General features: G+C 44.1%; 3 protein-coding genes across 4 annotated transcripts; 1 reads left to right on the top strand and 2 right to left on the bottom strand.

Moving 5' to 3' along the window:
• Window positions 1-766: 766 nt before the first annotated feature.
• hivep2b (HIVEP zinc finger 2b) lies at window positions 767-11,867 on the bottom strand. The gene is made up of 7 exons (XM_062398000.1): window positions 11,713-11,867; window positions 5,254-9,209; window positions 4,626-4,783; window positions 4,316-4,491; window positions 3,807-3,905; window positions 2,934-3,721; window positions 767-2,533 (listed from the first exon to the last, which is right to left on the bottom strand). Exons 2-7 carry the CDS (start codon window positions 9,103-9,105, stop codon window positions 2,123-2,125), a joined length of 5,484 nt encoding a protein of 1,827 aa, XP_062253984.1. The 5' UTR covers window positions 9,106-9,209; window positions 11,713-11,867; the 3' UTR covers window positions 767-2,122.
• A 5,321-nt stretch (window positions 11,868-17,188) lies between these two features.
• fuca2 (alpha-L-fucosidase 2) lies at window positions 17,189-21,739 on the bottom strand. The gene is made up of 7 exons (XM_062397172.1): window positions 21,442-21,739; window positions 20,490-20,677; window positions 20,020-20,359; window positions 19,710-19,920; window positions 18,848-19,038; window positions 18,635-18,743; window positions 17,189-17,778 (listed from the first exon to the last, which is right to left on the bottom strand). The coding sequence occupies exons 1-7, from the start codon at window positions 21,633-21,635 to the stop codon at window positions 17,647-17,649; spliced, it is 1,365 nt and encodes a 454-aa protein (XP_062253156.1). The 5' UTR covers window positions 21,636-21,739; the 3' UTR covers window positions 17,189-17,646.
• Window positions 21,740-21,823: 84 nt separating this feature from the next.
• On the top strand, window positions 21,824-24,786 carry LOC133961829 (putative deoxyribonuclease TATDN3). 2 transcript variants are annotated; one of them, XM_062397176.1, is made up of 10 exons: window positions 21,824-22,013; window positions 22,092-22,124; window positions 22,216-22,289; window positions 22,365-22,449; window positions 23,202-23,264; window positions 23,362-23,471; window positions 23,611-23,666; window positions 23,758-23,870; window positions 24,180-24,257; window positions 24,446-24,786. In XM_062397176.1, exons 1-10 carry the CDS (start codon window positions 21,960-21,962, stop codon window positions 24,587-24,589), a joined length of 810 nt encoding a protein of 269 aa, XP_062253160.1. In that variant the 5' UTR covers window positions 21,824-21,959; the 3' UTR covers window positions 24,590-24,786. The 2 variants fall into 2 exon arrangements, with proteins under 2 accessions (XP_062253160.1, XP_062253159.1); XM_062397175.1 differs by having other exon boundaries at window positions 24,177-24,257.
• Window positions 24,787-25,829: the final 1,043 nt, after the last annotated feature.

Genomic DNA, 25,829 nt, shown 5'->3' with positions numbered 1-25,829 from the left:
AAACAATAAATTCCTCCATAAAAGCATAAAAGAGGCACTCCGTCCTGACTAACCACTTTTGATGCAAATAGCTGAACAGCGCATTGGCTACTGAGGATTAATTGTTTTCCTCCCTCAAAATAAAACATTAGCTGAGAGGTAAAATGATTTGTCCTCCATGTGTTTTACAGGAAATTTCATATACTTGAGAGGCACAATGAATACACAACAAAAACAGAACACAATCTGAGTACATGTGTATGCAAAAGCAAAGAAAAGGCTTCACTTTCCCTTCACATTTTATGAGCATTCTGCACTGTTACCACAACAAACAAAAATTACATGACCGTGAAATCAAAGCTACGTACATGTCCAGAAAGGGAAACACAAAATTAAAGCAGTGCACCTTGTAAATGTTGTCTTTTTTTTTTTCTTTATGTAAACATGAGTGAACAGAGTGTTTTCAGATTTGTGAAATCCGTTCTCAAACTGGTCACCTGACCAATCGAAGATGTGAACACACTCGTTTCTTTCTTAAAGATGAGACGGGTGATACGTTTGCCCTCATTAAACCTTCTGATATATGTCAACTGCAGACATTTTACCTCTTAAAGAGATATAAACAATCCACGTAAAAAGTTTTCATAATTCAACACTGCAAAAATAGTTTAAATCATAAAAATAAACGCATATATACAGAGAAGAAGTAATGCATAACGTGAATGATTACTTACATTTTCTAGCTGAAGCACAGTAATATGCCACCAACTCAACATCATTACTTTAATTTTCTCACAGTAAGTGATATCCATTTATCCAGTTACACTTGAAATGCAACAACACGTGCGACTGACGGATCATCGTCGCCCGTTGAACTCGTGTTCCACACAATGAGAAACGTGAAAAAACACCTGGAATGTTTCATAAAACCACACGAGAACGCAACATGTTTTTTTTGTTTTGTTTACTCCCCGGTTCCACATCAAACATGAACGGATCAAAGTGCATCATCAAAATCAAAACTCATAAAATGCTTATGGTCGTAGAAGAGAGACAAAAGCTGTCTGTTTAATCAAAGCGAAGACATGAGATCAAAAGCAAATGCCAACTGCATAACCGCTGCATAAGTACAGATATACCATATAAATAGTAGTCAAATATTTACCAGTATTAATAAGTGCTTACGTTCTAATATATAAATACATCTTACAGTATTCATAATTACATAATAACTTCCTCTATTTTTGTGCAATAGCAAATACCATGCATTTTAACAAGATATAAATCACAACATTAAGAAAAATGCAACATAAGAAATCGTTTTTTTTTCTTTTTAAAGATTATCTCACATAAATCAAGCTGCAATCCGTCTGTCAGCTGAGCGACCAAAAATTGAAGGCTCTCCTTTGGGCGATCGCTCACTGAATACTGAATAACGTACCTCTGTATTTTTTCCATATACTCGACAACCTTCTGATAAAGAAACAATAAAAAGCAAAAAAAGGCACAGACCCTTGCTGCTCGATTAGAAGCACCAAACTGCACATGAAGCGTCTACTTAAAATTTGGTCAGACTGTTTCATAATACACGTACTCCCCCCCCCCCCCCCCTTATAAATAGTCTTAATTTACTGCACTACTGCATCACACCTCGATATGATTACATTAAACAACAGTCTATTTTCAAAGTACACATTCAGTAAAATTCACTGTTTGTATGCATCTAAGGAGTATATGTTAAGTACATTTGTACAGAATCCATAAATATAATTTATGTGCAAACTACTATGTCAAACAAAAGGCATATTAGCATAATATCTTTCCATATTGCACCTGCACCCAATAGGGATTCTCCAACTCGCAAAACACCTCCTGCCGCTCGTCCAGTCGTTTCAGAGTCTCTGAAGAGAAGAGCGCACCAGACAGGACGGGTTCCTTCTGCTCGGAGAAGGCTAGATATCCAATCAGATTAAAAAGGAGCGCTCTGGGGTATGTGCAAGACCAGAAGAAGTGTCATTATATTGCCTCCTAATGGGATAAAGATGAGGTTATGTGCATAAAGGGCTGAGCACGACAAGGTTGCAGGTGTAGCGTAGGGGGATGTTCGATCTTGGTTAAGATTGGGGAAACAGAAAACAGGTTCTTAATGGGGGTCTTCTGTGGTAATCTTTAGCGAGGCGATGGCTTTCAAACAGGTTTGTACGTTCTCCTCCTGTCCGGTGTCGCTGCCGCCAGGGTTCAGGCTCTCCTCCTGGTGGGAGGGGAGCTGGTTCTGGCCTCCGATGTCCTCTCCACCTGTCTCGGGTTCGTGGACAGATCCCTCTCTGCTGCTGCAGCGCTGGCTCTCGCTGCTCTGTGGGCTCGGCGCTGAGGAGGAGGTGACATCAGTGCTGGACGAGGACGGGGACTGTAACATCTGGAGCCCTCCGACAGGAACCACGGGGAGCAAACTGTGGGCCTGCTGCTGCGAGTGCAGAGGGAGGTGGCTGAGGATGTTCTGGTGATGAGAACTGGCAGAGCCGGGCAGAGTCGAAGCCAAGCTGCCTCTTTGATCCTTAAATGACATATTGGCAGCGTTAGTAGCAGTTGTAGCGGAGCCAAGATCAGTTCTCCTGAAAATGCATTTTCAGTTGGAACACACAGAAATGTGAGAATGACATATAAAGCACTCAAAAATATTTGCCATAAACTTCAGAATAATCTTCTAACCCATTTTCCTAAAGTTTCTAGTCATCGCACCTTCAACTCACCTTTCTCTAGTGCTACAATAATGTAATATTTGTTGTTTGGATTGAAACTTCTCGGCTCATTTGCCATCTGCTATTATCTTTATCACCTACACACAGCTGACATTGAGCGAAAGTCGGGGAACACCCTTGACAACGTAACGCTCTCCTCCCTCCTAGTTTTCTTGAGCAGGGATTTAGTTTAACTCAACACATCATGCTACGTACCATTTCCATTTCAAAGGCTCCTTGTTGTTGAGCCATCTCCATCTTTGCTTGGTGTCTGGTTTTATCGCCGCCGCCTTTGTGTTGGTGCGAACCTCTACGCGGTGAAACAGCTCTCAGCACCACTCTCTGTCGGCCCCTGATCGAGGAGTCTCGCTTTCCAGACAGCTCTGATCCAGGAGACATGGGTCGCTCGATACAGGCCGGGGAGAGATGCTGAATGGGCGTGAAGCTGGGTGAGCTGGGCCTCAGCGGGGAAGTATCCCATCTTGGCGAGGAGCGCCCTCGCGGGGAGAGCTCTCGCCTTGGGGATGGGTAACGCAGGCGGGAAGGCGAGGGCTCCCTGATGGGAGACTCCCAGCCCGGAGAGAGCAGACAGGAGGAGTAAGGGTCAAACAGGAAGCTGGCGTGGTCTGGAGACAGCATGGTCAAGGAGTCCTCATCCACAGACTTCTCTCTATGGTCGCTGGTGAGGACAGGCCGCTGGTCGGAGTCTGTCCATCTGCCAGAGGGCTGTTGGCGGACGTTGGTGCCGGGTAGAGAGCTGAGGGAGCAGCCGTGGAGGGCAGCAGTGGCTGTAACTGACAGAGAAGTAACTCCACAGGGCTGAGGACTTGTACTTCTTGAGCGCAACTTTGGAGTGGAGTCGCCTTCGTAGTCATCGTCCTCATCGTCGTCTTCATCGATTTCATCAGGGTCTTCATCCATGCCATCCGACTCCTCCGCGTCTGAGAACTGATGTTTGGCCGTGACCCCCACCCCTGTCTTTGAATCTTGTTGGTTGTCGTCAACTTTAAAAGACAAGGGCACAAGTTTAATCTTAAGTTTGATCTGTTGTGGTATAATGGCGTACATGTATGTATGCAACTATCTTACCATGTTCCTGCATCTCTGCCTCGTCCATCGTCACTGACACACCCAGCTCCAGACATTTCTTCATGTGCGCCTTCGACTTCATATGTTTAGTCAGGTTTCCTGTCGAAGGATAAAATAAGTACAAGGTAAGACTCTGGGTTTTTGGTAATTACCAATTTTCCAAAAAGCAAAAAAACCATGACCTTTTATAAGGAGCAGATTTGTGCATTTTTTGATGTCCCTACACAACCAAGAATAGCTTTTTCTACCACAAGAGGACACTGGTTAGTGTCATGAAGACGGAGCCAACTCCCAGCAACAGAAAGTAAAAAGTAAAATGAGGAAACATTGCAGCTGAGGTGCTGATTTTGCATGATGGTGTAGTACCTCTAAATAGCTGCGTTTCTGCTGCTGCTGCAGAAAGTATTTTTAAATTCTTCTGATCATTTATTTGTTTTTACAGATTTTCACCCAAGTCACAAAACGCTGAAAACATAACATTTTACCTTCACACTTTTTTAATTCAATACCTTTAGTTTTAAAAGCGAAGTTGCAAACCCGGCAGATGTAGGGTCGCACATCTGTGTGGGTCCTTATGTGTTTTTTCAGCATGCTTGGCTTCTTGCAGCGAATACCACACTCCTCACAGATGTATTTCCCCCGGCCTCGACCTCTGACATACACATAGTCCTCGCTGGACTTGTACCTGAAAAGGAGAGACAGTTTACATTTTAATCAAAAAGCAGGCTTGGAAAGTCTTGCCTGCTCTAGCACGGTAATATAGCTGCTGTGTATGCTGTCAGCAGAAATGACAATCGCTATGTTAATCTCCTCACTGACCCTCCCTCGAAGATCTTAATGCGTGTTGGCACTGTTTGGGTCACGGTGGCCTCCCTCTCCTTCCACTCCTCCTTGGCAGTTTTCACTCTGCAGCTTATGTCTTTCACCTTCTTCCCATAGCCGATGTCCACCTCTTTGGGCTCCGGTTTCCTCTGCAGCTGAATCGGATGAACAAACATTTTGTTAACCTCCTTTCTAAGTGGACACCGTATTGACAGTGTAACGCGATGCTTTCTGGATTGTGTGTCACGCGTGGTGTTACACAGCCTGTTGTGCAAACATGTATTATGCTGCTGCAGAGGGAAAAAACACGCAGTACAACTTTGTAATAGTTTTGCCAGTCTGGAAGCTGTGACATCACAACCAACAAGGGGGGAAATGCTCTTATAATTCTGGATAATAGGGCGCTTCAAACTTTCTCCATTTTCAACAGCCACATCTCACTGGTATGTTGCTAGGGTAGAGAGGTGGCCTTTGCAGCTTAAATGTAGGTATTTGCTCTATAAATAGATTTCCTTTATCTTCAGTGTTGACAGTAACAATCCAAACTATTGAGCAAAGTGCTTTTTGAACGTTTTACAGCTGTGATATGTTCAGAAACGATGCAGAGACGGGATCATTTTCTCACCTGTTCCATGCTCTGCCTCCAGAGGATGAGCGATGACACCAGTTTCCCTGTCCCCGGCTGACACATGGCGGCCACGGTGTATATAACCTTGTCTCCCCTCTGTTTGGACCGGAGCAGTGCCAGAGCGGCACTGGTGCTCACTTCCAGAGGATTTGGGTTGTGGGAACTCACACACCAGGAGGTGTACACAGAGAACAAAGGGGAGTTGCTGTGCGAGCAGCTCGGCTTGGTGTAGTTGAGGAAACACCAGCTCACACCTGTCGTCGTGCGAAGACTTGGGAACTGAGATGACAGTCTTGATGGCTTGGCGTGCGAGGTCAGGATGTCTTGACTGGTAACCAGCTGTGCCACAATATCCATCTGCATCCGTTTCTCCATGTTAATGCCTTTGCCTTCTCTAACTGATATCACAGAGAAAGGAGGAGAGCCGCTTTCCAGGGAGCTGCTTTCCATAGCTGACTCTGCATCATTGGCCTCTGTGGCTTTCTGCTGAAGCGTGACAAATGTACTCCTATTTAAATCAGGTGTGCATACACCCAGCATCTCTGACCTATGCCCCTTCTCTTCGCTCAAATTGCATTTTCCCAACTCCACAGCACTCATCTCCTCTACAATCTGCCCAAACATTCTTTCCTCTTTCACGCGCTTCTGCTGCTTGACCTCCATGAAAAGGTCGAGGCTGCTGGCGGGGGATAGCATCCGTTTGTTTGCACCACCGCTGGAGGCATTAGTGGTTGAGATGGTTCTGGAAGTCAGAGAGAGTGGGATGCCCGTCTTGAGTTTAGCTGAGGACAAATCAAGGGCTTCGACACTGAGTGTGTGTGAAGAGAGTGGTTTGGTGTGAGCTGATACATTATGAGAATCAAGAATCCCAGGCAAACGCAAAGCTTGATGTAGAGAGGTGACTGTAGTAGAGCTAACACTGTCGTACTGATTGTCAAATATCTGTGATACTGAGGTGTATGTGATGCTGCCGTAGGATGGCACATGGGTCTGTATTCGTACGGGAACTAACAGGCTTGGATGTGACAGCTGGGGAAATGTATTCCCTGTGGAAAATATTGGCAAAGTCTGTGGCAGAGCAGTAAGTGCCGTGAACGGAGGGGAAGTGCTGCTGAGGTACTGTGGAAACCCTTGTGATGGGACTTGTGCAACTTCAGTGTCCATATTCAGAGACTCCTGTCGCACTAAGTTCCCCCTCCTTCTCTCGTTCAGAGCAGAGAGGCCAGCGCTGGTGTCCACGTGTCTAACTTTGGATGTTGGAGAAAGACTGCCATAGTCAAATGATATGCTGCGTACCTCTGGGAACTCCTTGCGCAAGTTACACGGCGCCTGCTCCGAGGAGGAGCGTCTCATTTCATGTTGTTGACGCTGGGTGAGCACAGAGAGGGAGTGCCCACTCCCTGGCACTGCTAAGAGCTCTAGTGGTTTGCCAAATTCATCCTGCCGGGCTGGAGAGAGGGACTTCAAGCTCTCCTCCCTGTCAAAGGAGAAGGTGGAGCTGTATGATAAGTTGCTGTCTTGGCTCGGACTGCGGGAGAGACTGGTGCAGGCGGACTCGAAGCTAGATTCACCAGAGGAGTGCTCGATATCAGCGAGGCGTAGACGTTTCTTCTTTGGAGGGAGTTTTTCAGGAGGGAATTGTGCTAAAGTTTCACTCCTCTGAGGCCATTGAAACTCCTCCACATGCTTCTCTGGCTCCTTCACCTGCACCTCTGGAGCCTTCTCTGGACTGTCAGGTTCCACAGTGACCCTGATCTCCGGGACTTGTATGTTGGGCTGTCTCACAAGTTTGGGACCGATTTGAAATGACTGCCGTAGTCGACTGTCACTCCGCTCCAGTTCATATGATTCACCTGCCTCCATAGCTTGAAATAATGAAATATTCTCCTGCCTGTGTCCGTGATACTTGTAGGATTCTGACTGTTCCGAGTGAGGCCGGATTATGGAGTTTGTGTGCTGAATAACTGAAATCACATTCCCTAAGGTTTTTCGACCAGATATTTCCGGGCTTACTGATATGTCCATGTCACACTTCTCAATTTGTGTGAGCACACTTGAAGAATGTCCTTTCCCTAAAGCCAAAATGCCCAGAGCAGCTTGTTTTGAATCATAGTCTTGTTTTGAATCAAACATTTCCTCATTCTCCTCATGAAGGCCTTCGTACTGAACGGTCAACTCCTCCTCCTCCCGCTTCTCTTTCCGACGCTTCCGTGTTGCCAGTTCCATTGCATGTCTCTGATGGCTCATATTAGACGCCATCGAGGGGTAATTTTCCACTTCCATTCCTGAGGCTGATATGCCACACTCACCCATTTTTCCATGGCTGTCAGCCTCTGCATGCCCGTCATGTGCAGTGACTTCGAAAGCAGCTTGCCGCCTGAGTCTCCTCATGCCCCCGGTGCTTGTTCGTTCATCAAACGAATGGCTGCCTCTGAGGGATTGAGGTATTGTCAGACACACGGCTGAGGACACTGGCATTGAGTTGCTTCTGATCAGAGGCCCCACATCAGAGTCTGACTGGGGTTCCTTCACCTCATCCCTCGTGAATGACTTGGTGTTTATTTTGATCGACTCCACTGTGTCTTTCTCCTGGGTGAAAACACGGGAAACGCCTTTTTCTGAGCGCTTCCTGGTGTAATCACTCGAGTCTGTGCTGCAGACCGTCGTCTGTTTAGGGCTCGGCCTGTAGCACTTTCCAAACATGATTTCTTGATAGGACTTGGCGTTGGTGTTGGGCGGACCAGTCTGGTGCTCAGAGCTTTCGGAGCGAGAGAAGTAGCCGGAATCCGTGCTGCCCTTGCTGGACTGACTAGGAAGGGACAGATTGTGTTCCGAGTCGCTGCTTCTTTTTTCAGAGAGCCGAAGTGCAAGCCTCTGTTTGATTGTGCAAGATTGAATTGCACGGCTAGCCTCGGAAGCGGCACAAGGTGCATTGATTTCTTGAGGCTGGGATGAACCATCTTGGGCTGACATCGAAGTGGCTCCCTTTTTCTGAGCAATGAGATTCAGTACTTTTACAGCAGTGTTATCCGATCCCTCCACTGGAGAGTCCAGCAGCAGCAGTGGGTCGTTAAGAGTGTCCTCGTCCGTGTCCGTGCTTTGCTCAGCATCAGAGAATAATTCTCCTTCCCCTTCAAAAGACCCCTGGTCCGTGTTGGCATTGTAAGAACCAAGTTCTGAGAATGGCACTGTTCCAGCTTTGACGGAGTGAGCGTGGGACTTTCTGTGTTTATATAAATTACTTTTGGTTTTAAAGGAGAATCCACAGGGAACACAGGGATAGGGCCGTTCCCCAGTGTGTGAGCGAATATGTTTCTTAAGCACGCTGGGTTTGGCACATGCTCTTCCACAGTAATCACATACATACTTCCCAGGCTTTTGTGGTTTCTGATCCACCTTACACGCAGGTTCCACCTTGTCCGACAGCTCATCCATCTCTGAATGCGAACACTGTTGTTGGACTCCAAGTGAACCGGAGGATTTCCTGTGAGAGGTGGGTCCGGCAGTCTGTGCAGAACCCAAGTGGCCGACAGGTTTCTGTCTGCCGGAGGGAAATTGTTTTGTGGACTGTACTGGATATGAAGACACCTCATAGTCTGGATGGCTTGTGGACTGGGAGGGCTGATCTTCTAATTGTAGTAATTTCCCTGAGTCAGATACTTCTTTGAAACCACAGGTGTCTTCGCTCTGAGCTTCTTCCAGTTGTTGGTGCCATCCCTTGCTGTCCAGTTCCCCTGGTGGACTCCCCCCAGTCTGGGCAGCCTCCGATGTGCATTTTGTCTGTGCAATGTTTCCGTCCTGACCTTCTGTGGGGGTTTTCACCCCTGTAGTAGTTTCAAGTGACGCCATGAATCCAATGTCACTTTCTTTGGGCTCGATCTTCAAGGACAATGTCTGTTATGTAACTGCAGTGAAATTAACATGTGTGTGAATTGATTGCAGGGAAGGGTCATCTGAAAGAAACAAGACAGAGTTCAAAGTTAGACTATTGATGTATGATCTGCAATAATATACATCATAGACTTCCAGATTTAAACTGAAGATGAGTGGAACAGAAATCTGAGTTCAACTTCACTCCTTGAGACTGAGAACTTTTCAAGGCTGTTTCCCAAAAATCCTCCTTATAAAACTGGAGTATAAAATTCATAATGAGCTCCATCGCAGCAGGAATGGAAAAAAGTTTCTTTATCAGCTTATAAAAAAAGCCAAAGGTCAGAACCTAATGGTGCTGAAGCCCTGTGGACACTCCTAGTTGTACGTGCCTTTATGGTAAAGTACATGCAAATACTGTAGTTCTTGCATCATCAGTGATGTCTGTGTGTGTACATTTATTTTGAGGGTGGTGGTGTGTAAGAGAGCTGAATGGAAAAATTCATTTAATTGTCTCAGCTCCATTTAATTCAAAAATCCATTCCTCTTTTTTAAATATGTAATGTCACTCCTATTAGAATTGTTACTATTCTAATTACAAACATCTGTGAATGAGTAAATTGATAATAATGCACCATAGAGGGCATAGCTGCACACACTTAGAAAACAAACCAACTAAACCACCGATATACTTCATTTTATATCCGACTCTGACTCAGTTCCTGTCAACAAGTTAATTTCTGTCAAGACAAGGCTCCAGGATGAGACGCTGCCACATGCCACAGCATTTAGAGCCAAGGCTGACGCGCAACACTCATCCCTCGATGGATCTTTTCACAGTATCAGAAGAAAAAAGAAATCCAAGCTCCACTACAGGTCTGCTTGCCAAATGAAAAGCGAATCATCTGCCCACATACAAATACTTGAAACTGGAGAAGATAGGAGGCATAAAGTCGAAAAGACATGAGTTTGGTGTGTGTGTTGCATGCCAGCACACACAGTCGACATTGGTAGAGTGTGGGCAATGAAGTATGACAAGTCGTCCTACTCGTCCGATGTGATATAAATACCCAAATATTCCTTCAGTACATCAGCAACTGTTCGTACATAAAAAAATTCATTCACACCCTTTAACTTGTGGCGGTGTTATCGTGTCCACGCTGAGCTGCACAGGTATTTACTGTACATACTGTATGTAAACACCCCCGGACCTCAGCCGGTAGCTTCACCGCGCCTGTGGTACAAGTGAATCGGTCTTGCCACTGTACTCTGGTTTCATAGCAGGGGGACGAGTCTCTGAGGGCACGTCGTTTCCATCTTCTCAGTATCAAATACTGTGTCCTCCCTAACGAGGTTATGTAAGATTATCTGGTTCAAACCCTCTGAGTTCCCCTTAATTAGGACATCCTCCGACTCTCTTTCTCTCACTCTCTCTTTTCTCTTTGTTAGAACGCCACACGCTCCTCAGGCAGAGACCAGAGGATATGAATCCAAGGTGACTCGAGATGCAGAGGGATGCGTGAAAGCAGCAGTAAGGATAATCTCCCATAAAAATATTTTTCCCGTGGTTGCCCACTCCCTCTTTCGACTGTTTATGGCTCAGTAGCCCTGCTTGCAGGCAGATCTGAGGACTTCTTCCAGAGCAGAGGAGACAAAAAATAATGCAGGCTTACAGTAGGAATGATGGGGAGAGGGCTGTGTCGGGGCTGGAAGGATCCATGTTTTTACAGGAAGGTTTACAGAGGTAAACTAAGTGGGGTGCCTGGGGGGGTAACAACATTCAGAGGCCTGGTAGGGAGCTCCCTTTCAAGGTCGGTCTGACCTCATTGCTTAGTTTCCATCCTCTGTGAGCCACGAGAGGAGGGAAGGGGGATATGGGTGCAGAGTGAGAGCGAGATAAGACCCACAGAAACAATGCATACCTTTGAAAAGCATGAGCAGCACGAGCCGACGCAATCAGCGTCCCACTGTCGAGTCTCACTGCAGATCCAGACTTTTTGTGTAAAGACTGTACCAGTAGAACCATCTCACTGCAAACGTCTCCGGGTAACGAGCACCGACCCAAACGAAAATATATGACACGGCAGCAATGACGTGCAACAACAGGAGGCAGGTGGGCGGCAGTAGGTGTGTTTGGGGACAATTGTGGGCACACTGTGGTACAGTATGTCCGCATGGATGGAGAAATGACTGTATGGAGACATGCATTTGAACAGGCTGCATCGGTGGGGCACATCCCCGACTGGTTTACACACGAGAGATGACAATGAGCAGAAAAATGCTGGCTGTGGAGAGCTGCTGCATTACATCATTAGAGGCTAAGTTGGCCATTAAAGGGAACAGGCATGAAGCCTCACGCTGACAACAAATCCATAAATATATCATAAGGAGATGACCGGCTTCACAGAGGCTGGATGGTAAAAACCCTCTGTGGTTCACCAGGAGCAGCACAGCACATAGCATGCACAAGCAGTCGCCTGCTCTCACCGGGAGCAGAATGGCATAAAGCACACGGTCTGATGGGAAAAACGCCTCGGCTCATACAGCAGCTGACATTCAGACATCAAATATAATCCTCACACAAACCTGGCATTTGAATCGTCCCTGTCCCATATCGACGGTCACATGTGACATTCCTCATGCCGTGTACTCCGTTTCTCCATTCTCCTCATGTCCGGGAGACAATAATGAAATAGATCAGCGAGGTAGAGTCCCATCAGTCATGAAGCTGCTGGCTGACTGGGTGTACATTAGAAGATCTATTGATGCGAGCTAGTCACCAGAGAAAATACCCAACCGTGACGTGCGGACCCAGGCACAAAAATAGCAAAGGGGCCCTGGGAGGGATTACACAACAGCCCACGTTTAAGGACTCTTTTCCTCTCTCGCTGTGTTTCAGAGCAGAGCAGCAGCTGCCTCGCTCTACACACAGTGCGGATGTCATGATGTAAAGAGCTAAGCATCACCTCTCTGGATTCAGCCCTTTTATCATTTTAGCCACGAATTGTATGATCTGGGGGAAGACACAAAGGTACACATATTCGTTCACTATTATTATTATCTGTTGGACGGTGTGTGTGTGTGTGTGTGTGTGTGTGTGTGTGTGTGTGTGTGTGTGTGTGTGGATGTATGCAAGAGCAGAGGAGGATTTGCAGAAGTTACAGACGCTTTGAAAGAAACTAATCACACGGTGCGGCCACCCTGAATGTACATTTCTGACAGCATGCTCCCATTCAGCGTGTACATGGAGAGGAAGCGGATGAAAAGAATTAGACATGTTCTCCAAACGTCTGAGACACCCACAGCCCGTTCAGAGGCAGCTCTCTCCCGTCACGACAGGATTTGCTTTGTGAATGGAGAGAGTTGTGATGAGGGTGTCATTAACACGGCAAGAAACTAGGACAATACGGCAGATTATGTGCAGCTGCAGACCTCATCCTGTGAATCAGACGCACGAGTTCAGCGTGACATGGAGACGTTTCCACATTTAGGCAACAACTCCTCTGGATCTGAACCCCCCCGCCCAAGAAGAATTCACCAGGAGTTTAGATTTTTTATGAATCAAGTTCAAGTTTTGGAATTTACAATTGGTAATTTTAATATTTCTTAATGTTTTATTTTAAATGTAGTATTTAGTAGAGCCCGACTCATATATTCATAGTTCTTTCACAGCTATTTTGTTTGAGTTTGCAGGTATGAAAACAATGCAGACATAATGTATTCTTATTTTCTACATTAAAGATCTCTTTATTTGTTTTTCTGTTTACTTTTTATTTTTAGCTACGTATAATAGGGTTTATGGTTACTGGAAAATATCAAGCCACAATTAGAACTATTGTCCTAATTACAACTTGAGATGCACTGGATATTTTCTTTTTTCTTATTTTTACATTATCAGCTGAAATATCAGTACCTGCCCCCAAAATCCAAGCTGAAAGTTTTTGAGCGATTCCCTGCATGTATATGGTAAATGTTAATGCTATCAATTGGATCCACTTCATTTGCATTTACTTCTATATTATTTTACTCAGTTTTGTGTATAGCAGGATATCAATTGACTTAAAGTTGAAATGTTGAGCAGAGTAAGTCACACGTGCAAAATTGCTGTTAGTTTAGCAGTTTGCTGAATTTAGTTGTTTACCTTTTAGAATTGATTTGTTACCTGTTTTTTCAGAAGTTCCCCTTACAGTTTGTATTATCAAACCATTCACCGGCGACCTGTCGGGGGTGCAACCTGTCGGGATGCAACTTGTCCAGCTACAGTTAGACCTCTTGACAAACTGGACTTCACTTGAGTTAACTGCTGACAAGCTGTTGCCAACGTTTATTTCCATTACAATTTGTCCGAGTCTGAATTTGTTCCCCTCAACGCAGCAGACAAGGTCTTTCCCTGATTTCAAATGTGATTTACGATCACTCAGGGTCACATGTGTGGAACTTTGGCCTTTTAACACAATATAGTTTACACAACTATAAATACCTAACCTCCTTTGACCATCCTCCTCAGTTTCCCCCTGTGCCATCGGGTGAGAACAACTGGGAGCCTCTATGAATAGGAGTCCTTGGCTTAGGGCTTGCACCAGCTGTGCTTACTATGGGTAAGGCATACTTAACAGAGGCCTTACTCTTAATATAAAGCTTACTCAGCAGAACAAAGCCCTGAGACTTATGTACCGACTTATAGTTGAACTTCACCGCCGAGTTCCCGATTTTTACCCGAACGGCAGGAGTTTTATTTGCTGCGTAGTAAAACTGCAATTTCACAGTGCGTTTCCTTTGGAGAGCTGCGACTCGCCCGGGAGCCTGACACAGCGGCGAACACAGAGACTATGTATTGACAGAGTCCCTCCACAGTATGGAATTGCAGGGAGCTATTATTAGATACAGCCTCTAACAAGCCGACGATGAAGTTGAAGCTAACTAATCTGCAGTGCAGCTGAGGTCCATTAGGCTGGATTCAGTATCTAGAGGAGCAGCACTAAAATGGCTGATACTCTATGTGCAGTGAAGGTCAAGTCGCCCGTCTCTATAAATATAATGGTCTGTCCCCCGGGATGTTCCACACCGCTCGGCACGTCCATGATCCAAAGCTGCACCGCGCCTCCGCTGACCGCCTCAGATCCACCACAAATTTGCATGTGATTGAATGCCACACATGCACCTGACTACTAGCAGGCCTCTAATGATATTATTAGTGGCAGGGCTCATGGGAGTCGCGAGAGAGAGAGAGAGAGAGGGAGCAACACAGAGAGAGGGGGGGAGGGGAGGGGGGGGGGCATGTTTATGAATGGAAGGAATGAGGTTTTCCTTCCTGCTGTCAACTGGTGGATTGAGATATCGTATCCAGGGGACACTCAACACTGCAGCTGGAACGAGCAGCCGATTCAAACACACACAAAGACAAACCCCTGCCAGCCTCCGTGCATTAATAATTGATTTAAATAAATAAATAAAAAAAACATATTCCCTTCCTTGGGATCAATTAACCCTCATTTCATTTATCCGTCTCTCTGAGTGAGAGCCTCTCAAACCAGGCATGCGAGCTCGTTGCCATTATCACAGCAGTGCCCTGGAAATAAACTGACATGATGTGTGTGTGTGTGTGTGTGTGTGTGTGTGTGTGTGTGTTTCCATGGCGACCACGCCAACGCTTGTACCAGGTTCCCAGTTTCCTGTCTACATATATAATTACGACCACTGATCACAGCACTCAAGGACTGCAGAGAATGAGCCACGTTGAACATGGGATCAAACGCTGCTACAGGTTACACAGATGTGCTCATATGGTGAAAATAAAGCTGCTTACACTATGAATAGACATGAAATTAGAGAATAAAACGTCATGATTGACAGCTGAGACCAGCTCCTGATGGGTCGGGTGTGTATACTCCTCGTGATCACGACTGTACAATGTCCGGCTCCAAAGGAAATGGTCACAAGCGACAGAGGGTAACGTCAATATCTGGGATATTTAGGCTTCAACAGGGGGAAGTGGAGAGAAGATAATGTTTAATAATTGTGTTCTTAAACTTCTTGCTTCATTTTCTCACATTTTAAGAGATTTGACAGCATATCTAAGGAATTTCTCTGGAGCAGAAAGTGACCATGCATGCCTGAATATGATGAAATGGTGGTTTGCTGTTCCCAGTGCCCCCCCGGTACAGTTAAGAGCAGTCTGCAGGGGCTCCCCCCCCCCCCCCCCCCCCCCGTCTCCCTGCTTATCCACAAAACCATCTAAACATATGAAGGCTCATCCAATTATATTTCACCTTCAGCGCACAGAGAGGAAATTGCAGAGTTTCTCAAACAAAGCCTCAAATATTCGTCTAAATCCAAAGATTAGCTCTGCAAATTTATTTGGAGAGAATGGATGGAGGGGGGGGGGGGGTGTATTCTTATATAAGTAGATTTGTGTGGTCAGAATGCAAGTTAGATTTTTGAAGGATGTGAATCATGTTGAAATTTAGTGTAATGCTTGTGTAATATGAGAGAATAAAACCTGTCGTTTAACTGGGAAGGAAACTGGGCTGAATCGGATGTGCATCGACAAAGAGGCTGATTCAGTTTGAAGATTTTATTAAGATTCCAGTGGAGCACCAGCACATTATATAGAGTTGGTTTAAAAGAGTCTGCTGCTTCTATTCTGTGTTAAAGCTTTAAATATTAGACTGTAAGATGCCACCTGCTTTTCACAAGATTCAGGTGAAAGGAATCCAATGGAAGAAATTTAATATAAAACAATCCTAGTTTGTTGAAGTTGTACAAATTCATGTTTTCTTTACGCTTGAATGGTCTCTTTATATTTTAATACTTTATATTTACATCAGGAGCGGGTCCTCTCCACGTTGGCCGCCATGTTTTATTACAGTAGTCCAGACTGGACAAACTAAACTGCTTTTGAGTTTTCATGACAACTGAAACCTGCCACAGATTCTCTGTCATGTATTCACCACTAGATGTCACTACATTCAACACACTGAACCTTTAAGCCAAACGGTTAATCATGGGAATAAAATGCAGTTTAGCTAATAAATCTTCTATGATATCAAACAATGTATTTTGGGCTTGTTCAAACAAACCTTATGAACATTTTAAGGATCACATTGCATTTATTTTTTCATCACGAAGAAAAATAAAATGCATATTAAACGAATCATCTATTGTATCAAATATCAATATATTTCTGTATTGACAAAAAACAAAGAAAATGTTTATGTTCTTATATTTATGGATGAATACGTTTAAATGAAATGTTAAATTAACGTATTTCATAGTATACTATAACAATATTCATTGCAACACTGCATGTGTGTAAGCTTCACATTCAGCCTCATCCTCTGCATCTGTCCCTCGTGTTGTTGTGGTGATGCAGGGGATTCGCGGTCATGAGCCGGGGATAGCCTGCCCGCTGAGGGGGGGAAACGCACGGACGTGAGAACCCCTTGCAAACCCCCCATCCACACGTCATGGAACATTTGCAGGAGAGGGACCACCCACTTTAAAGGCGTGCAGCGGGGAGCAGACACAACAGAGAGCTGTGCCCTGCACTGAACTCCGCAGCTCAGGTGACACACACACCTGCAGCCGCCGCAGCTCGTGCATGCGGGGGCACTCACGCACAGTTGCGGGGGTTTTGGAGAAGAACAAAAAATGAGGCGGAGCAGCAGACTCAATGAGACGCCACACGCGCATTACGTCATCACGCAGATCTTTCTATATGCACGAGAGGGATGTTGTTGTTTACCTGCTCCAGATGTGCGCAGCTGGAGAGCAGAGGTCGTTTTTTTTTTTATTTGCGCCGTCAGCCGATACAAGGACCCGCATAGTTGCGGTGCGGTTGAAAATGCGAGCAGCAGGGGGCGCTAGAGAGATGCATTACCTTCGATGATTAGAATGAGCGTTTGTTACCAGGGAGGTTTTCAACATGCGGGGAATGTGCTTCATAGCCATCCCAGTGATCACGAGGGTCAAAGGTGAGCTGATACAATCAATAATCAATAATGATCTTCTCATTCGGCCTGTTTTAAATTAGAATCGTGTTAGATCATGAAAAAGACGCTCGACAGCTTTATTTGTTTTATTTAAAAATTCCTCCATAGTGCAAATCAAACAAATCACCACATTCATCAGGCCGCAGAAAAATCTCGTTAAAAAAATGACAGAAAAGCAGCAAATATTTAATAAAAATCGTATAAACGTATAAAGAATGTTTTCATCTTTCATGATATAAAGATCACATCTGTCACATTATCCCTGCAGATGAATATTTATCTTAAAATAATTTCTTTAAGTTTCAAAGCAATAAAGCTACAGACAAATTATTGTTAAGTCCCTTCATGTCAGTTTGTATAAAAGACAACACACGCAAAAAAAACAACTAAAAAACATTTCCCCCCTCAGCCTCAGATTTGAACTCATTTGTGGACGGATGTGATTTCACGTCACAGGTTTGTGTTCAGTGATTTAAAGCTGGTCCCCTCTCCGGGCCTCCAGCTCCTCCTCAAGTGATCTGGTTTCCCTCTAAGTGGCTCCCGTCAGCCTCAGCGTCCAGCCCCACTGCGCCGGCATGAAGGCCATCGGGGGCAGGAGCGCCCGCAGTCCGCTGGGCTGCACTGGTGCCCACTGCACAGCACCGTGGCCGACCAGCACCACCTTTTATAGAACAAAGACGACACGTTGAACGAGGGCGACATGTTGGCAGAGAGGGGGAATTACCAGTCATACTCATTTTTCCGGTTATTGGATCTTGGAGTGCGGTCTGAAGGGAGTGCCAATGTGCTGAGCCGCTAATTAAATACTGAACAATCATTTCTCTCACCACTAGTATGATGGAGGTTGCTGCCAATTATTTATTTATTTATTATGTAAAATCTACAATTTTTGTTACATGTTTAGATCAGTGATTCATAAAAAAAAACAGCTAAATATTCAAATTATTTATTTTCAAAAGGAATTATCAGCTTCTACAATATGAGATCGGGAGAGCATGGCCTAGGGGATAGAGCAGGTGTTCTTCAACAAGAAGGTTGCTGGTTCGAATCCCACTCTTTCCCATCTGCATGCCTAAGTGTCCTTGGCAAGATACTGAACCCCTAAATGGCCCCTCATAAAATGCTGAGTGTTCTAAAAATGTAAGTCGCTTTGGACAAAAGCTAAAAGCTTTGTAATGACATGTAATGTAATTTAATAAATAAATTAGAATCATGGGATTGATCGCATCTAACAGATGAATAACGGTTTTAAAACATAAGTAACTCCCTTCAAAAAAACATTTAAATTAAACACTAAAACCTTTAAAGCTAATTGATCACTAACATCATCATGGTTTAAAAGAAAAATAAACACCTTCTGTTAAACTCTGTGATATCATAACCCTGAGTCTGACCGATACTTGGGAAATCTCATTAGTGACCTCTGGTGGACAAATGGAGACATTACTTATCTTTTTCTAATGAGTTTCTTGGTATTGATCAGTTTCCATAAAAACCGATGTAGATATATGTCTTACCTGAGTCACTCCTTGTTTCACCACAGGATCATGTAGAATCACAGATCCATTACTGGGCCAATCCAGAAAAATGGCAAAGACGGCTTTTTCCTGTGGCCTGGCTGTGTACCTGTTGAAGATCAAATCTCTATTGGTTGAAACCTGCAGTAACTTTAACTCCAGTGTTGGTTTGTGAGTCGGATCACTGCAAACCAAACATGGATGAGAACCTACCAGACGTTCGCGGTGCCGTTGTCTTTCTGGACTCTCCACGCTGTCGTGTTGTAGATGGCCTCGCCGTTCACCTTCAGCCACTGACCCATCTGCCTCAGGCGCTCCTCAAAGATCGGAGAGATTCTGCCCTCGTGTGTGGGACCGACGTTCAGCAGCAGGTTCCCCCCGCAGGACACGGTCTCTACTAGCGACTGACACACACAACAACAACACAGTCTCTCAGTCAATTAGTCATACATGGCCTTTGAATAAGACTTAATGGTTATATTTTAGAACTGAAAATCTTTGGGTTTTGAATTGTTGATCATTAAGTATTTAAAATATGTTGACAAGCTTCTAGGAAATCGTTAATGAGCTTTTTTGACTCTGATTAATGGAGAAAATAAACAGGATGAGAGGGGGGGGGAGGGGGAACGTATTTGTGTTCTTAATAAGAAACAGGGAAAAAAATGAAGTAATGTGTGAGAACCCGAATTTTAAGGAGAACCTGGAACTTCTTTTTTTTTAAATGTGGTCGTCTCAACCATTTCCTTCCTTGTCTGTACATTTGTATTCTATGAAACAGTGGTTTCATCTTTTGTCGCTTGTTCTGAATCTTTCAACCAACTGCTGCCTGGAGTTGTTAGGTTTTAATTTCTATTAACAGGGGGACTGTTGGGCTACTAATTAAAACATATACATATATTCTTCACAAAATAAAATATGTTGCATTCCTGATAGTTTTAAGATCAGTTTTATAGTTTCTTTGTCTCGCCCCAAATTTTGATATCTTCCAATAATCCGTTTAGTTCCACCCGATGCTTCGGTTTCAGTTCAGCAGTTACACAACCTCTCAAAAGGTTGAAGGGATTTTCCATCTCACCGCCACGAGCTGCTCGATGGTGAGGTAGTCGCTGAGCGGAGCGTTGCGTCTGTAGCCCCAGGACTTTGAGTCAATGGTCATGCAGTTCTCCCATTTGTGTTTGAGCAGGTGTCCCGGCTGGTAGCGATCGTTGCAGGTGTAGTATCCCCCGTGGTGGCAGATGGTGCCGTAACCCCACCGGTCGTTTGTCACCACGGTGTCTCGCACTGGACTGTGGGAAAAACAAACAAACACGCAAAAAAAAAACATTTTAACCGAGTGACGTTTTCCTCTGGCAGGATGAATTTGTGTTTTTCTTTTCTCCTATTACCTGTCGTTATAGAGCCAGGCTAAGAAACCAGTGCTGTTCCAGTATGTGTCAGGTGCATCCCCGTCCCCATCGGACCACAGCAGCTCTGGTTTGTACTTGACGATGAGCTCATAAAGCTCAGGCAGAGTTTTACTGGTCGGGAAGTAGTTTGTTTTGTATACGTTGGCAGCGTCCTGCTTGTAGAGGGGATTAAACCACTCGAACAGGGAGTGGTACAGCCCCAGACGAAGGTCACTGTTAGCGCGGAGGGCGCTCGCCATTTCCTCCACCAGGTCTCGTTTGGGTCCAACATCCACTGCATTCCAGTTCCAGGAGGTTTTTGAACCCCATAGTGTGAAACCTACACATTTATTTAAAAAAAATTATCTTATATGCTGTAGAAATAACAGCATTAGTGCTCCAAGTATGTGGGATTATGTTCTGCCCACACACAGGTGGAGCATACTGAATCACAGGATCACACACTGCACCTTCGTGGTGTTTGGTCGTCAGGACGATGTACTTTGCCCCCGACGCCGCAAAGATGTCCGTCCACTCTTTGGGATCGAAGAACTCGGCGGTGAACTGCGAAGCAAAGTCTTGGTACTTGAAGTCCGGAGGATAGTTCCTCTTCATGAAGTCAACGTACGGCTGCAGTTTTCTCCCCTGCCAGAACCACCTGTAACAGGGAGGCAGAGTTCCCCCCCATCCACCTCATCTATGAGTATTTACCTCAAATAAATTGATAAAAAAGTGAAAGGTACTATTTGGATATAAATACAACAGGTTGATTGAAAATGGAAAAAGGCAGGGTGACAATATTGTGCTTTGTTTTATACTGTTTATGTCTTTTAAATAGAGGAAAGCCAATAAACTGTTTTATCCTATAAAAATTCATGAATAACATTTTATGACGAGTTGATGAATCATAATTTTTCGTGGATTAACTATCCAACATGTTTTAATCCACTTCATTCCTTTAGCAGCTGTTCTGGAGCTTTCAGTCTCATCACGTGATCTTCACTAGCAGCTGGTTCAAACCACTGAACCTATTATGTCTGCACATCTCTCCTGTGTTGATTCCATTTGGCAGTTGATGTGGATGGGGCTGAGGGAGGAAGTCGAGCAAACCAGTTTGAAACCCGTTCTGGAGCTGTGGCTAGTCAGATGATCAGACTTTACACAGACAAGGAAGGAAGTGCACAGAAAGTATGGAAAATGTATGAATTGAAACACAATGAAAATGTGCAGCTCCACCTGCTGATGAAGACCATGCCTGAAAGCTCCAGAAAAGCGACAAAATTTAACTTATTTGTTCTTGACTCTCTCTAGAACTGGCCCCAATTCCCAATTTAACCAAGTCCCAGTTAGTAAAGTATTGTATACTCTATTACAATACGAATATAATCAATTAAAATGAGGTTGAACCGTGTGGACACTCACCAGAACCACTCGCTGCCGAAGCTGGGCACAGAGAAAACCCCCCAGTGGATGAAGATCCCGAACTTCACCTGGTCGTACCACTCCGGAAGCGGCCGGGAGTCGATAGAATCCCAGTTGGGTTCATACTTGGTCACACTGCTGGTTCCGATCACCAGGACCGACACCAGCAGGGAGCACACCGTGAAAGTCCCCATGTCAGCTGGGGTAGGGGGGGCGCTCGGTTCGATGATCCGGGTGGAATGAACCTGCAGGAATCATGTGATAGATAAACAGTGTCTGCAGAAGAGTCACGTGATCACACTCGATGCGGAAGTAAACAGAATGTATTGTTGATATGCTCGATTTGTTAATTTGTTGATCCCGTCGTCCAGCTTCAACCAATCGGAGTTCAGCCTGAAGAGAACCCCGCCCTCCCGGCAGACGCCGCGTTCTAAACCTCGCGCCCCGGTCGTTAACGTTGTTTTACACATGCGCAGTTGGAGTTTCTCACCGGAAGTGGGCATGTTTTGGTTGTGAACATGCAGGGTTTCATCGACTGTCACTGTCACATCTCTGCGCGGGACTTCGACCAGGTATTTAAACACATAACAGTAGTTTATAGATAATATCAATGTCCCAAGTTGTGTTCACTGTTCTCTTTTCATCGCCAGGACTTAGAGGAAGTGGTTGAGAACTCCAAGAAGGTGAGAAACCCTGTCAGCTGATTCTAGAATACAACAGAATAGTTGTTATTGTCCATGTCCAGCTCATTCATCTGCTGTTTCCCGCCCTCAGGCTGGAGTGTTGGCGCTGTTGGCCGTTGCAGAGCATGCTGGGGAATTTGAAAAGATCATCTCCTTGTCTCAGAGGTGATGGAAGGACAAGATGGATCCAGTTAAACGTGATGGGACACGTGAGCACTAACCTTGTTCTTGTTGTCGTAGGTTTCCAGGTTTTATTTTTCCCTGCTTAGGAGTTCACCCCGTTCAAGAGGTTTCTCCGGAGCAGCAGAGAGGAGCTTCCCTTCAGGTACTGACCACTTCCCACGGGTCGGTTCATTCAAACCACTGAGTGATATCGAGCTAGTTTTTAACTTTTATTTGTCATATGCAGTTGAACACAGAGTTTAACAGTACACAAGTCTGTGTTGGACAAGAAGAAACCGCTCAGCAGTGCAATAGTTAAATTAAAATAAAAGTAAAGTAGAAATAGCTTAATATGAAAAAAAAAAATATAAAATAAAATACAAAACTTAAGCTATACACATTCAAAGGTGCATTGTGACAAATTAAGTAACAACTTTAACTGTATGGAGTGTGTGTGTATATTTAGTGCACCGTGTGTGTAACCAATGTGTCACATTTTTCAAAATAAAGTGCAGCCAGACAGGAAGACAGGTGTTAGGAGGGTTGTTAGTCACGAGTTGAATGAAGTTCAGGAACCTGATGACCTACACTGAACTAAAGACATTATCAGAACTAATGTGTAATGATTCATTTTAGAATAATGGGGGCATCCTTTCTAGAAATCCATGTTGCTAATGATTGGTCTGTTTAAATGTTCAATGCTTTGAGCACCACACACGTCTATTCACCTCCATTGAACTTGCACAGGGACAGACACACTATCTACATGGCTCAGTACGACTAGAAGTAATTAAGATAATATATTTTTTCTTAACCAACCATTTAAAAGACAACACTGCAATTCAGTTGATAATTTCTGATTTGTTTTAATATCGGTCTTGGAATGAATTATTTTTGGTTCTATCATTTTCACAGGATCTAGATGCAGCTCTACCCATCATAGAGAAATACAAAGACCACCTTGTGGCTATCGGGGAGGTAAAGATTCCCTCTGTCATGACTTGAATAGCAGTTTTCTGTCCGGGTGTTGTTTTGCAGGTATGGTACAGTTCACTAACATTTGTTTTTGTTGAAGGTTGGTTTGGATTTCACACCAAGATATATCAAAAGTGAGACCGATAAAGACGCTCAGAGGCAGGTCCTCATCCGTCAGGCGCAGATAGCCAAGGAGCTGGACCTCCCTCTGTTAGTAATACATGATATAAAAACATAAACACTGCTTTTTTAATCTGTGTCTTGAATTCCCATAAAGATCTACTGTAAACCTAAATTAATATCTTGCAGTCTCTATAACAAGTGTGTTTCGTTTGTGATATATTTCTAGAAATGTTCACTCGCGGTCGGCAGGACGACCCACCATCCATCTCCTAAAGGAACAAGGTGAGCAGTTTGGTTTCTCAGATGGCCTGTGGATGAATCCTTCACCTGGACATCAGAGAAGTAAACTGCAGTTCCTCTGAAATGTCACTAGGTGTCGAAAAAGCCCTGCTCCATGCTTTCGATGGGAAACCGTCTGTCGCCATGGAGGGAGTGAAGGCTGGCTATTTCTTCTCTATCCCACCGTCCATTATTCGGAGTGAACAGGTACAATAGAGCGGTTTTAAATGTCAAATACACACTGTATATATACCCAACCTGCTTTACAAGGTCCACCAGTATCACAACTCACCCACAGATTCTCATTTTGCATTTAAATCTCCAGAACGACTCTAAATATTTCACTGATATCGTCAGAAATTGTTTTAATATACTTGCTGTTTGTATGTGAATATTTCTAGGTCACACAACATGGGACACACGTGTTGACTTGGTGTTCCCTGGCTGACGTTATCACTTTATATGTTAATGATTGATGACGGTTTATTTCTGTGTGTTTTTTTTTCCACCAAGAAGCAGAAACTTGTGAAACAGTTGCCGTTGGAGAACATCTGTCTGGAAACTGACTCACCTGCTCTGGGTCCTGAGAAGCAGGTGAGATATTGTGTGCCTCAGAATAAAGCAAATGCTGAAATCCAAACTCAGTATATTTAGCAGAAGTTGGTGGTAAAATCTATATTTCCTCTAAATTCTGACCCACATATTCTTTCCTTTCTATATTCATTTTTTTACATAAATGGCTTAAATCTGCTCTCGTGTTTTTCTTTGTGTCGTGTTTGCAGGTGAGAAATGAGCCCAAAAACATTTCTGTTAGCGCCGAGTACATCAGCAGAATTAAAGGAGTGTCGCTGGAGAGAGTGATGGAGGTGACCACGCAGAACGCCCTCCGACTCTTCCCCAAGCTGAAGGCGGCCATCAGACCCTGACGCAGCCTTTAACGGTTAATTTCACCGGCCTACAATTTATTTAATTATAAACCCGCAGCTTTCTGTTATCATCGCGATCTATTTAAGTGACATAATGAGGACGTCAGATTGAACCTAGAAGCCCTGAAGTATAAACAACTCAATACACCATCTATTAATTCCTGAAATTCTTGAATCAATAAAGATATGACAACTATTTTAACACACAAGTTGTGTATTTTTCATCTGTGCGATACATCTGAGTCATCCAACCATTCATAAACAATGTGTCATGTAACAGCAGCTTACTGACAGCTGTTATTCATGTCAATATGAAATAAACAATCACAACAAGCAGCTCTCCTCATTGTTACACTGAGCATCACCTGATCCGATCAGAGCCGTGATATCACAGAGGAATTACCCCTTGGTCACTTGCTCTATTTATTTATAAGTGTTGTTGCTCTTTATAATTAAAGGTGATTCATCTTTCACTTAGCATCAGCAGCTGAAGCCAAACTCTAATGGGCCTGGATCAGTCACAGCTCACAGTGGGATGAGGTATGCTGCTTTCAAGTGCTCCTCAGATGCTCCCATCTTCGAAGTGTCAATAATCCATAAATTAAATAGTTTTATAAAGTTTCACCCAACCTGATTGAACACAGGCTGAAATGTAAAGTCGATTATTTGCCCTGAAAAACGTCGGCAGTGTGAAGAGACAAAGCAGAAGAGGAAGCAGTGATTCACGTTCCCTAAGTAAGATCGTTTCCTTATTTTCCAGGAAGCTGAATGTTATCCACATACAATCAGTTTGCAGTTTATTAGGAACACACTCATGTAATCTAGTAAAACAATCCTGCTGTAAATCTTACCTTAACCCTAACCCTAACCCATGAAGGCCTTAATATGAACTGTTACAGAGAGGTCTGAGTATTAGTCCATATCAGCGAGGACAAGCTGAGTAACAGAAATACTGGCGGTTATTTATTTTTTGACTTAATAAACTGGTGACTGAGAGTAGTTCTCAATACTTAAATGTTTCTAAATTTAAAAAAAGGAAATGGAGATGGTTTCATGTTAGCATTTAGATAACAAACAGTATTTACACCATAAATACAGAAAGGATGATTGATGTTTGTACAACAAAGCAACATATAAATCTAATATAAATGGTCTGCCAGGATGACAGAATCTTTAAATTACATTAATGTCATATTTTGAGTTGATTTTAATCTGAAAGACACATTTCAGAATAAAAGCA

The sequence above is a fragment of the Platichthys flesus genome, chromosome 10, assembly GCF_949316205.1.
Source record: "Platichthys flesus chromosome 10, fPlaFle2.1, whole genome shotgun sequence".
NCBI lineage: Eukaryota > Metazoa > Chordata > Actinopteri > Pleuronectiformes > Pleuronectidae > Platichthys > Platichthys flesus.
The sequence above is the reverse complement of the archived record's forward strand: the minus strand, read 5'-3'. Positions and strand labels throughout refer to the sequence as shown.